The sequence below is a fragment of the Fringilla coelebs genome (genome assembly GCF_963513975.1).
Source record: "Fringilla coelebs genome assembly, chromosome: 30".
Taxonomy (NCBI): Eukaryota; Metazoa; Chordata; class Aves; order Passeriformes; family Fringillidae; genus Fringilla; species Fringilla coelebs.
In genome coordinates this window covers 1,184,648-1,197,602 of record NC_140056.1, presented here as the reverse complement: position 1 = coordinate 1,197,602, position 12,955 = coordinate 1,184,648, and the positions used below count along the sequence as shown (strand labels likewise).

General features: G+C 69.9%; 2 protein-coding genes across 3 annotated transcripts in view; both read right to left on the bottom strand.

The window, feature by feature from the left end:
* Positions 1-93: 93 nt before the first annotated feature.
* MYL6 (myosin light chain 6) lies at positions 94-6,806 on the bottom strand. 2 transcript variants are annotated; one of them, XM_084223676.1, is made up of 7 exons: positions 6,750-6,806; positions 6,426-6,453; positions 4,632-4,775; positions 2,537-2,710; positions 883-960; positions 733-771; positions 94-316 (listed from the first exon to the last, which is right to left on the bottom strand). In XM_084223676.1, the coding sequence occupies exons 1-6, from the start codon at positions 6,750-6,752 to the stop codon at positions 743-745; spliced, it is 456 nt and encodes a 151-aa protein (XP_084079802.1). In that variant the 5' UTR covers positions 6,753-6,806; the 3' UTR covers positions 94-316; positions 733-742. The 2 variants fall into 2 exon arrangements, with proteins under 2 accessions (XP_084079802.1, XP_084079803.1); XM_084223677.1 differs by lacking the exon at positions 733-771.
* Positions 6,807-8,298: 1,492 nt separating this feature from the next.
* Positions 8,299-12,955, bottom strand: part of LOC311164140 (extended synaptotagmin-1-like) — a 31,788-nt gene continuing 27,131 nt past the window's right edge. The window contains exons 8-11 of the mRNA XM_084223474.1: positions 11,467-11,598; positions 9,931-10,036; positions 8,677-8,726; positions 8,299-8,573 (exon numbers count right to left, since the gene is read on the bottom strand). Coding sequence (XP_084079600.1) covers positions 8,540-8,573; positions 8,677-8,726; positions 9,931-10,036; positions 11,467-11,598 — 322 coding nt within the window. The 3' untranslated portion in view covers positions 8,299-8,539. The remainder of the gene's footprint in view (positions 8,574-8,676; positions 8,727-9,930; positions 10,037-11,466; positions 11,599-12,955) is intronic.

Genomic DNA, 12,955 nt, shown 5'->3' with positions numbered 1-12,955 from the left:
GTCCCCGGGGCGGGAAGAAGAGGCCTGGTGGTGCTGGGTCTGTCTGGAGGTGGGGAGGGGGACACACAGACACGAGGAGGGGGGAGCACCACGACCACTCTGAGCCTTTATTTGATGCTGTGGAGCAAAAATTAAAATAATTTAGCCGGTGGGGCTGAGGGGAGGGGGCTCGGGGGGGGCTTTGGGGACGCGGTGGTGACAGAAAAATGAGGGAAAAGGCACAAAATTCGAGTGAGGAGGGGACAGATAATGATGGGGAGGGGGCACAAAATGCTGGGGAGGGGTCTTCATCCGCTCAGCACCATCCGGACCAGCTCTGTGGAGAGAAAAGAAGGGGGAGAGGGTGAGGAGGGGTCTGCCAGCGCCCCCAGCCCCAAAATCCCGGAGAGAGGCAGGAAAACCAAAAGTCAAAACCGGCTGAAGAGCTCAGGGAGGACCCGGCAGCCCCGCGGGAGGATGGAGGGGAGGGGGAGGCTCCTGCAGCCCCCTCCCCAAAGCCAGCCCTGGCACGCAGGGGGGGCTCCATGCAGAGGGGCATGCAGGGCTTGGGGACCAGGACCAGGCAGCCTTTTGCTTTTTATTTTTGCTTTTTTGGTAAATATTAAAAAAAAATAAATAAATAAAAAGACACCAGGGCGCAGGAGGGAGGATTTAAAAAAAAAATAAGATGGGAAAAAAAGGAAGGAATGAGAAAAATGAAAATCTGAGGAGGGGGCGGGGGGGAGGCGTTACCCCTGCGGCGTCACCCTGACAAGATGTGTCTCACAAAGGCTGGGGGGAAGGAACGAGACATGACGGTCAGGGAGGGGGTGGGGCGGCGGGTGACCCCCCCCTGGGACCCCCCAGACCCCCCCCAGACCCCCCGGGACCCCCAGGCCTCACCCTCGTAGTTGATGCAGCCGTTGCTGTCCTCGTGGCCGGCCACCAGCTGCTCCACCTCCTCCTCCGTCATCTTCTCACCTGGGGGACACCTGGGTCACCTTGGGGGGACCCCCGGGGGGCCGATGGGGAGCGCTGGGGGCTTCGGGGGTCTTCAAAGGCTCGGACTGGGGACACCGGGACACCCCTGGGGGTACCCCTGGGACCCCTGAGGAAACCCCCCTGGGACCCCTGAGGGCACCCAAAACCCTCCTGGGACCCCTGAGGGCACCCAGATCCCCCTGGCAGCACCTTTGGGACCCCTGACCCCCCCTGGCAGCACCTTGGGGACCCCTGACCCCCCCTGGCAGCACCTTGGGGACCCTCAGGGTACCTAAACACCCCTGGTAGCACCTTTGGGACCCCCAAGGTACCTCCAGGACCCTCAGGGCACCCAGACCCCCTTGGCAGCACCTTTGGGACCCCTGAGGGCACCCAGACCCCCCTGGCAGCACCTTGGGGACCCCTGACCCCCCCTGTCAGCACCTTGGGGACCCTCAGGGCACCCAGACCCCCCCTGCATCAGCAGCACCGAGACCCCCAGAGTACCAGGACCCCCCAATGTCAGCACCTTTGGGACCCTCAGGGTACCCAAACCCCCCCTGGCAGCACCCCTGGGACCACCGAGGTACTTCCAGGACCCTCAGGGCACTCAGACCCCTCCTGGCAGCACCTTGGGGACCCCTGATCCCCCCTGGCAGCACCTTGGGGACCCTCAGGGTACCTAAACCCCCCTGGCAGCACCTTTGAGACCCCAATACCCCAGAACCCCCCATCTCACCCCCTCAGGGACCCCCATCTCACCCCCTCCAGAACCCCCAAACCCCCTGACACCCCCTCAGACCCCCCATTCCGGAGACCCCAAACCCCCTGACACCCCCTCAGACCCCCCATTCTGAGACCCCCACCCCTCTCAGACCCCCCATTCTGAGACCCCAGCCCCCTGCAGACCCCCTCAGACCCCCCAGCCCCCTGACACCCCCTCAGACCCCCCATTGGGGAGACCCCAGCCCCTGCAGACCCCCTCAGACTCCCCATTCTGAGACCCCAGCCCCCTGACACCCCCTCAGACCCCCCATTCTGGACACCCCAAACCCCCTGACACCCCTTCAGACCCCCCCAGACCCCCATTCCAGACACCCCAGCCCCCTGCAGACGCCCCCATTCTGAGACCCCAGCCCCCCTCAGACCCCCTGCAGACCCCCTCAGAGCCCCAGCCCCCTGACACCCCCTCAGACCCCCCATTGGGGACACCCCAAACCCCCTGCAGACCCCCTCAGACCCCCCCATTCCGGAGACCCCAGCCCCCTGCAGACCCCCTCAGACCCTCCATTCCGAGACCCCCACCCCTCTCAGACCCCCCATTCTGAGACCCCAGCCCCCCTCAGACCCCCCATTCCAGAGACCCCAGCCCCCTGCAGACCCCCTGCAGACCCCCTGAGACCCCCCAGCCCCCTGACACCCCCCCATTCTGAGACCCCACCCCCCTCACACCCCGATTCTGAGACCCCAGCCCCCTGCAGACCCCCTCAGACCCCCCATTCCGAGACCCCCGCCCCCCCCGCCCCCTCAGACCCCTCCCCCCGCCCGGGGGCACCCCAGGACCCCCGGGGCTCACCCAGGGTGACGAGGACGTGGCGGATCTCGGCGCCCATGACGGTGCCGTTGCCCTCCTTGTCGAAGACCCTCAGCCCCTCCACGTAGTCCTCGAAGCAGCCCTGGTCCTTGTTCTTGGCGATGGTCTGCATCATGGGCAGGAACTGCTCGAAGCTCAGCGTCTTCACGTTCATCTCTGCGGGGGACAATGCTGGGGAGGGGGCTTCGCAGGGGGGTGGGGGAGGGGAGGCGTGGGGAGGGCGGAGGGGAGGCGTGGGGATGGGGGTTTGGGGGAGGGGAGGCGTGGGGATTGGGGGAGGGGAGGAGTGGGGATGGGGGTTTGGGGGAGGGGAGGCGTGGGGATGGGGGTTTGGGGTGGGGGTCTCGCTGGGGCTGAGGGTTTAGGGGTGGGGGCCTCTGGTGTTGAGGGTTTGGGGGCTCTGATGTTGAGGGTTTGGGGTGGGGGTCTCATTGGAGGTGAGGGTTTGGGGTGGGGGTCTCGCTGGAGGTGAGGGTTTGGGGGCTCTGGTGTTGAGGGTTTGGGGGTGGGGGTCTCACTGGATTGGAGGGTTTAGGGGTGAGGGTCTTGCTGGTGCTGAGGGTTTGGGGGCTCTGGTGCTGAGGGTTTGGGGGTGGGGGTCTCGCTGGAGGTGAGGGTTTGGGGGTGGGGGGCTCTGGTGCTGATGGTTTGGGGTGGGGGTCTCACTGGTGTTGAGGGCTTGGAAGTGGGGGTCTTGCTGGAGCTGAGGATTTAGGGGTGGGGGTCTCTGGAGCTGAGGGTTTGGGGGTGGGGGTCTCGCTGGAGCTGAGGGTTTGGGGTGGGGGGCTCTGATGATGAGGGTTTGGGGTGGGGGTCTCGCTGGGGCTGAGGGTTTGGGGGTGGGGGGCTCTGGTGCTGAGGGTTTGGGGGTGGGGGGCTCACTGGAGGTGAGGGTTTGGGGGCTCTGGTGCTGATGGTCTGGGGGCTCTGGTGTTAAGGGTTTGGGGTGGGGGGCTCTGGTGTTGAGGGTTTAGGGGTGGGGGTCTCACTGGTGTTGACAGTTTGGGGGTGGGGGTCTCATTGGTGTTGAGGGTTTGGGGATGGGGAGCTCTGGTGCTGAGGGTTTGGGGGTGGGGGTCTCACTGGAGCAGAGGCTCTGGTGTTGAGGGTTTGGGGTGGGGGGCTCTGATGATGAGAGTTTGTGGGTGGGGGTCTCACTGGTGTTGAGGGTTTGGGGTGGGGATCTCGCTGGGGCTGGGGGTTTGGGATGGGGGGCTCTGGTGTTGAGGGTTTGGGGGTGGGGGTCTCACTGGAGGTGAGGGTTTGGGGGTGGGGGTCTCACTGGTGTTGAGGGTTTGGGGGCTCTGGTGCTGAGGGTTTGGGGTGGGGGTCTCACTGGTGTTGAGGGTTTGGGGTGGGGGTCTCGCTGGAGCTGAGGATTTATGGCTGGGGGTCTCACTGGTGCTGAGGGTTTGGGGGTCTGGATTGGAGGGTTTAGGGGTAGGGGTCTCGCTGGAGCTGAGGGTTTGGGGGTGGGGGTCTCACTGGTGTTGAGGATTTGGGGGTGGGGGTCTCACTGGAGCTGAGGGTTTGGGGGTGGGGGTCTCACTGGTGTTGAGGGTTTGGGGGTGGGGGGCTCTGGTTTTGAGGGTTTGGGGATGGGGGTCTTGCTGGGGCTGGGGGTTTGGGGTCTCTTTGGGGGTGCTCTCTGCCGTGCTCAGGGCTGGGGTTGGTTGGGTGAGGGGGGTCTCCCTGGGGGTCTCTTTGGGGTCTCTTTGAGGGTCTCTCCGGGGGTCTCTCTGGGGTTCCCTCTGGGGTCTCTCTGGGGGTCTCTTTGAGGGTCTCTCTGGGGGTCTCTCTGGGGTCTCTTTGGGGGTCTCTCTAGGGGTCCTGAGCAGGTCTCTTAGGGGGTCTCTCTTGGGACCTCTCTGGGGTCTTTGGGGGTCTCCCTGGGGATCTCTTTGGGGGTTTCTCTTTGGGGGTCTCCCTGGGGTCTCTCTGGGGGTTTCTCTTTGAGGGTCTCTTTGGGGTCTCTCTGGGGGTTTCTCTTTGAGGGTCTCTCTGGGGTCTCTCTGGGGGTCTCTCTGGGGGTCTCTCTGGGGGTCCCTGGGGGTCTCCTGTCCCCCTCCCCGCTCACCGTCGCTCTTGGGGTTGCCCAGCACCTTCATCACCTCGGCGTTGGTCGGGTTCTGCCCCAGCGCCCGCATCACGTCCCCGCACTGGCTGAACAGGATCTTCCCGTCCCCGGTGCGGTCAAAGAGCTGGAACGCCTCCTTGAACTCTGCGGGACCCCCCCGGTCAGTGCGGGACCACCGGGACCCCCGGGACCCCCCCCCGGGTCAGTGCGGGACCACCGGGACCGCCGGGACACCACCGGGACACCCCCCCGGGACCCCCTCCGGGCCAGCCCGGGACCACCGGGAACCCCCGGGTCAGCCCAGAACCACCGGGAACCCCCGGGACCACCGGGAACCCCCCCGGGTCAGCCCGGGACCACCGGGAACCCCCCGGGACCACCGGGACCCCCCCCCGGGACTCCCCCCGGGTCAGTGCGGGACCACCGGGACCCCCCCCCGGGACCACCGGGAACCCCCCCGGGTCAGCCCGGGACCACCGGGACACCACCGGGACCACCGGGAACCCCCCCGGGACACCCCCCGGGTCAGTGCGGGACCACCGGGAACACCCGGGACCACCGGGACACCCCCCGGGACCACCGGGACACCCCCCGGGACCACCCCGGGACCACCGGGACCCCCCCGGGTCAGCGCGGGATCACCGGGACCCCCCCGGGACCACCGGGACCCCCCCGGGACACCCCCGGGTCAGCGTGGGACCACCGGGACCCCTCCCGGGGCCACCGGGACCCCCCACCCCGGGGCAGCACGGGACCACCGGGACCCTCCCGGTCAGCATGGGACACCCCCGGGTCAGCGCGGGACCATCGGGACCTCCCCGGGGCCACCGGGACCCCCGGGTCAGGGCGAGACCACCGGGATCCCCGGGGCAGCACGGGACCACCGGGGCACCGGGACCCCACCCATGACACCACTGCAGGGACCACCGGGGCACCGAGACCGCACCCCGTGCTAACGGTACCGGGACCCCCAGGACCCCCCCTCAGGGACCACAAACACCCCGGGACCGTCCCTCGGTCTCAGCAGCGCCGTGACCACCGGGACCCTCCGGGACAGCGGGACCCCCTGTGACATCACCGGGACCCCCAAGGCACCGGGACCACCGCGTCAGCACCTCCGGGATCCCCGGGACACCGGGACCCCCCGGGATACGGGGACCCCCGGTTTGTTCCACCGGGACCACCCCCGGCACCCAACACCTCGGGGACCCCGGAGCCGCATCCCCGGGACCCTTCACCCCCCCCTCCGGCCCCGGCTCGGGTTCCGCTCCCCGGTAGGATCCGGTTCCCGGTGCGATCCGGTTTCCCGGTGGAACCCGACGCCGGCCGGGCCGGGATGCAGGTGGGGCCCCCGCCCTCGGGGGATGCTGCCCGTGCCCGGCGGGTCCCGGAGGAGCGGGAGGAGCCCGGCGGGCCCCGGGGCACCGGGAGCGCTCCGGAATCCACCGGCCCCGCCCCGCAGGAATGCGCGGCCGGTGCGCGCCATGTCCATATAAGGGCAAATTGCGCAGGAGGGCCCCGAACCCCCCCCGGTGCCGGTTCCGCTCCCGGTTCCGTCCCGGTTCCCGTCCCGGTGCCGCAGCCCCGCTCCGGCAGCCCCCGGTGCCGCGTCCCCCCATCCCCCGGTCCGAACGGGGACTTTGCCCCGGGAAAGGCCCCGCCCGAGGCCGCGCAGGAAGCGCCGGGGGCGGCGGCGGCGCCGGGAGCGGCCCGGGGGGGTCCCTCCGCCGCTCCCCGAGCCGGGGGGCTCCGCTCCCCGTGCCCGGTACCCGGTGCCCGGTGCCGGTCACTCACCCGCGGTCTGCTCCTCCGAGAAGTCGCACTGCGGGGAGAGCGGCGGTCAGCGCGCACCGGCGGCGGCACCGGCGGCGGCACCGGCGGCGGCATCCCCCGCGGATGGAGCGGCCGCCCGCGCTCGGTGCCCGCTCGGTGCCCGCCCGGTGCTCCCGGGACCTCCCGCGCCATCCCCGCCCCAGCATCTCCCCGGTGCGACCCCCGCCCCGGTCCCCCCGCGCCGCCCCGCCCGCGCATCCCCCGCCCCGCCTCCCCTCCCGGTTCCCGTTCCCGGTTCCCCTCCCGGTTCCCGTTCCCGTTCCCGGTTCCGTTCCCGGTGCCCACCATGGCGGCGGCCGCTCCCGTCCGTTCCTGCGCGCTCGGGCGTCGCCCCGCGGCTGCGTCACGGCGCTAATGAGGATGCTAATTATTCATGAGGGGGCGGGGCAGGGATGGGCCACGCCCCCTTTTTTCCCGCGGGGAAAGTTTTGGCTATAGATGGGCACGGAGCTGCCACCCCCACCCCGAGGGGACACCCCTGAGGGGACATCGCGGGGGGGACATCGCGGGGGGGACATCCCCACAGAGGGGACACCCACGGGGACACCCCCACGGGGACATCACAGAGGGGACACCCACGGGGACATCACGGGGACATCCCCACAGAGGGGACACCCACGGGGACAGCCCAGAGGGGACATCACGGGGACATCACAGAGGGGACACACCCGAGGGGACATCGCGGGGGGGACATCACGGAGGGGACACCCATGGGGACATCACAGAGGGGGGACATCCCCACAGAGAGGACACCCACGGGGACAGCCCAGAGGGGACATCACAGAGGGGACACCCACGGGGACATCACGGGGACATCCCCACAGGGGGGACACCCATGGGGACATCCCAGAGGGGACACCTACGGGGACATCACAGAGGGGACATCGCGGGGGGAACATCCCCACAGGGGGGACACCCACGGGGACACCCACGGGGACATCACCGGGACATCACAGAGGGGACACCTACGGGGACATCACGGGGGGGACATCACGGGGGGGACATCACAGAGGGGACATCACGGGGGGACATCCCGGAGGGGACAGCCCCACGGGGGGGACATCACGGGGGGGACATCACAGAGGGGACACCCACGGGGACACCCACGGGGACATCGCGGGGGCATCACGGGGGGGACACCCATGGGGACACACCCGAGGGGACATCACAGAGGGGACATCACGGGGACACCCATGGGGACACCCACGGGGACATTCCCACAGGGGGGACACCCACGGGGACAGCCCAGGGCCACACCCAGAGCAGGGACATCACGCGCGGAGGTCACCGCGACAGGACACCCCAGGGGACACCTCAGGGGCGTCACTCAGGGTCTGGAATCCACGGGGGACACCCACGGGGACACCCACGGGGACATCCATGGGGACACCCCTGAGGGGACATCACAGCGGGGACACCCCACGGCCACCCCCCAGCGAGGTCCCTCGGGGTCTGCACCCCACGGGGGACACCCCAAGGACCCCCCACCCCCCCAGGGGACACCCCCAGGGACACCCCAAGTGGCACAGGGGACACGAAGGCCACACGGAGCCACCGCAGTGTCCTCCCTCCTTTATTGGCGCGGGGGGGAGGGGACGCAGCGGCGGCGGTGGCGGCGCGGTGACAACCGGGGACAGCCCGGTGACATCCCGGTGGTGACACCCGGTGACACCCGGTGGTGACATCCCGGTGACATCTCGGTGACATCCCGGCAGTGACATCCCGGTGTCGGTGACACCTTGGGGACATCCCGGTGGCGGCAGCAGCAGCTCCAACAAGCGTCCCGCGGTGGGGGGGGGGGGTGACACCGGGTGACACCGGGGGACACCGGGGGACAGAGCCCTGGTGGGTGTGGGGGAGGGGCGGGGCAGAGCCCGGGGGTCCCGGGGGTCTCTGGGGTGGGGGGGGGTCGCAAGGCACGCGGTCTGTAACAGTCGGGGGGGCGCGGGGGGGGGCCCGGCCCGGCGCCTCTTTGGTGGGGGGGGGGGGCGGCAGCAGCCGGGGGGGGGGTCCCGGATCCCCCCCCGAGCCCCCCCCGGTGGGATTTGGGGAGGGGTCCCGGGGGGTGCCCGGATTTAGGGGAGGCTCCGCTCGTCCTGCAGCTCGTACCTGTATGGGGGGGGGAATGAGGGGGTGCGGGGGGGGCGCACCCCCAGAGACCCCTCCCCACCACCCCAGAGACCCCCCCCAGCCCCCCCAGACCCCCCCTCACCAGCGGGGGTCCCCCTCGCTCAGATCCACCTGCGCCAGGTCCAGCTGCAGCTGCGGGGGGGGGCGAAGGATCAGGGGGGGCTCCCCCGGCACCCCCGGACCCCCCAAACCCTCCCCAGGACCCCCAGACCCCCCCAAAACCCTCCCCAGGACCCCCGGATCCCCCCAAACCCTCCCCAAAACCACCTGGGGACCCCCAGACCCCCAAACCTCCTCAGAACCCCCAGACCCCCCAAACTCTCCCCAGGACCCCCCCCCGGGACCCTCAGAGCCCCCCAAACCGTGAACCCCCAACCCTCCCCAGGACCCCCTCCCCAAAACCCTCTCAGGACCCCCAGACCCCCTCAAACCCTCCAGGACCCCCAAAACTTTCCCAGGACCTCCAGACCCCCCCAAATCCTCCCCAAAATTCCCCCAGGACCCCCAAAACCTCCCCAGGACCCCCTCAGCACCCCCAGACCCCCCAAACCCTGACCCCTCAAACCCTCCCCAGGACATCTTGGGGACCCCAGACCCTCCAAACCCCCTCTAGACCCCCCCAGCCCCCCCAAACCCTCCCCAAAATCCCCCCAGGACCCCCAAAACCTTCCCAGGATCCCCAGACCCCTCCAAATCCTCCCCAAAACCCCCCCAGCACCCCCAGACCCCCCAAACCCTGAACCCCCCAAACCCCCAAACCCCTCCCAGCCCCCCCAGACCCCCCAAGCCCTGAACCCCCCAAATCCTCCCCAGCCCCCCCAGCCCCCCAAACCCTCCCCAAAATCCCCCCAGGACCCCCAAAACCTTCCCAGGATCCACAGACCCCTCCAAATCCTCCCAAAACCCCCCCCGGCACCCCCAGACCACCCAAACCCTGAATCCTCCATCCCCCCCAAAGCCCCCCCACACCCCCAACCCCCCCAAAGCCCCCCCAGGCCCCCCAAATCCCCCCCCGCCCCCCAGACCTTGCCCAAAACCACCTGGGGACCCCCAAACCCTCCCCAAAACCCCCCCCGGCACCCCCAGACCCCCCAAACCCTCAATCCCCCAAACCCCCCAGCCCCCCCCAGCCCCCCCAGACCCTCCCCAAAATCCCCCCAGGATCCCCAAAACCTTCCCAGGATCCACAGACCCCTCCAAATCGTCCCCAAACCCCCCGGCACCCCCAGACCCCCCAAACCCTGAATCCCCCAAACCCTCCCCAGGACCCCCAGACCCCCCAAACCCTGAACACCCCAAATCCCCCCCAGCCCCCCAATCCCCCCCGCCCCCCGACCTTGCCCAGCGCCTCCTTCTCGCGGCTCACGAACGACCCCGAGCATTTCACGGTGGCCTCGAGCCGGCGCCGCGCGGCCTCCTCGGGGGGCAGCTCCCACTCGAACCTGCGGCACCGGGACGTGCCGGGACCACCGGGACCACCGGGACCACCCCGGGACCCTCCCCACAACCCCCCGGGACCCCCTGGGCACCCCCGGGACCACCCCGGGACCCCCAAACCCTCCCCAGGAACCCCCAGAGCCCCCGAACCCTCCCCAGGAGCCCCTCCACGACCTCCCAGGCCCCCCAAAACCCCCTGAAGACCCCCAGAACCCCCAAACCCTGACCCCCCAAACTTCCTCCGGACCCCTCTGGGACCCCCAGACCCCCGAACCCTCCCCAGAACCCCCTCAGGACCCCCAAAACCCTCCCCAGGACACCCCCAGAGCCCCCAGACCCCCCAAAAACCGAAGATCCAAGAGTTGGAACCCCTCCTCAAACTCTGCCGGACCCCCCGGGACCCCCCTGGACCCCCTCAGGACCCCCTCAGGACCCCCAAACCCTCCCCAGGACCCTCCTCAGCACCCCCCAGACCCCCCAAACCTCCTCAGGACCCCCCCAGACCCCCCAAAGCCGAAGCTCCAAGAGCTGGAACTCCTCCTCAAACTCTGCCAGAGCCCCCCGGGACCCCCCCGGGACCCCCAAACCCTCCCCAGGACCCCCCAGCACCCCCCAAACCCTCCCCAGGACCCCCCCAGGACCCCCCCAAACCCCCCAGACCCCCCAAAACCGAAGCTCCAAGAGCTGGAACCCCTCCTCAAACTCTGCTGGACCCCCCCTGGACCCCCCCAGGACCCCCTCAGGAGCCCCAAACCCTCCCCAGGACCCCCCCAGGACCTCCCCAAAGCCTCCCCATGACCCCCCCAGAACCCCCAAACCCTCCCCAGAACCCCCCCAGACCCCCCAAACCCTCCCCAGGAACCCCCCAGGACCCCCAAACCCTCCCCACGACCCCCCCAGAACCCCCAAACCCTCCCCAGGAACCCCCCAGGACCTCCAAACCCCCCCCAGGACCCCCTCAGGACCCCCAAACCCTCCCCAGGACCTCCCCAAACCATCCCCACGACCCCCCCAGACCCCCCAAACCCTCCCCACGACCCCCTTAGGACCCCCAGACCCCCCCAAACCCTCCCCACGACCCCCCCAGGACCCCCCAAACCTCCCCCAGGACCCCCAAACCCTCCTCAGGAACTCCCAGACCCCCCAACCCTCCCCAGGACCCCCTCAGGCCCCCCCAAACCCTCCTCAGGACCCCCCCAGAGCCCCCCAATCCCTCCCCAGGACCCCCCCAGGACACCCCCAGGACCCCCAAACCCTCCCCAGGACCCCCTTAGGACCCCCAGAGCCCCCCAAACCCTCCCCAGGACCCCCCAGGACCCCCCCAGGACCTCCCAGAACCCCCTCAGGACCCCCCCAGAACCCCCTCAGGACCCCCTCAGGACCCCTCAGGACCCCCCAGGGACCCCCCCCCGGACCCCCCCCGGATCCCCCCCACCTCTCGTTGAAGTCGGGGTTCAGGGTCCGTCTCTGCACCCCCGTTTTCCTCTTGGTGCCGCGGCTGCGGTCGGGCAGCAGCACCAGGGACACGTAGGGGTCGGGCAGCTCGCGGGACCCCGCCCGCAGCCCCCTGGGGAGGGGGTTTGGGGGTCCTCAGGGGGCACCCCGACATCGGGGGGGCTGGGGAGGGACCCCCGACATCGGGGGGGCTGGGCAGGGTTGGGGGGGGGTCCTGGGGAGGGGGATTGGGGGTCCTGGGGAGGGGTCGGGCAGCTCGCGGGACCCCGCCCGCATCCCCCTGGGGGGGATTGGGGGGTCATCAGGGGGCACCCCGACATCGGGGGGGCTGGGGAGGGTTGGGGGGGGTCCTGGGGAGGGGGATTGGGGGTCCTCAGGGGGCACCCCGACATCGGGGGGTCATCAGGGGGCACCCTGACATCGGGGGGGCTGGGGACGGGGATTTGGGGATCCTGGGGGGGGGGATTGGGGGTCCTGGGGAGGGGTCGGGCAGCTCGCGGGACCCCGCCCGCAGCCCCCTGGGGAGGATTGGGGGGGGTCCTCAGGGGGCACCCCGACATTGGGGATCCTCAGGGGGGACCCCGACATCCGGGGGGGTCCTCAGGGGGCACCCCGACATCGGGGGGGCTGGGGAGGGACCCCGACATCGGGGGGGCTGGGGAGGGACGGGGGGGTCCTGGGGACGGGGGGTTTTGGGGTCCTGGGGAGGGTTTGGGGGTCCTGGGCAGGGTTTGGGGGGCCTTGGGGGGAAACCCCGACCTTGGGGGGGCTGGGGAGGGTGGGGGAGTCCTGGGGAGGGTTTGGGGGTCCTCGGGGGGTGCTGGGGAGGGGGGTTCGGGGGTCCTCAGGGGGGAACCCCAACCTTGGGGGGGCCTGGGGAGGGTGGGGGGGTCCTGGGCAGGGTTTGGGGGTTCAGGGTTTGGGGGGTCCTCAGGGGTGACCCCAAGCTTGGGGGGGCTGGGGAGGGTTGGGGGGTACTGGGGAGGGGTCGGGGGTCCTCAGGGGGGACCCCAACCTTGGGAGGGCTGGGGAAGGTTGAGGGGTCCTGGGGAGGGTTTGGGGGTTCTGGGGAGGGTTTGGGGGGTCTGGGGGTCTCCAGAGGTTTTGGAGGGTTTGGGGGTCCCCAGGTGTTTTGGGGAGGGTTTTGGGGCTCCCCAGGTGTTTTGGGGGGCAGTCCGGGGCTCCCCAGGTGTTTTGGGGGGGGGTTTGGGGGTCCCCAGGGGTTTTGGGGTTCCCCAGGTGTTTTGGGGAGGGTTTGGGGGTCCCCGGGGGTTTTGGGGGGTCCCCAGGGGTTTTGGGGCTCCCCAGGTGTTTTGGGGGTGGTCCGGGGGTCCCCGCGGGTTTTGGGGTTCCCCAGTTGTTTTTGGGGGGTCCGGGTGTCCCTAGGTGTTTTGGGGATGGTTTTGGGGTTCCCCAGGTGTTTTGGGGGGCAGTTTGGGGTTCCCCAGGTGTTTTGGGGGGGTTTTGGG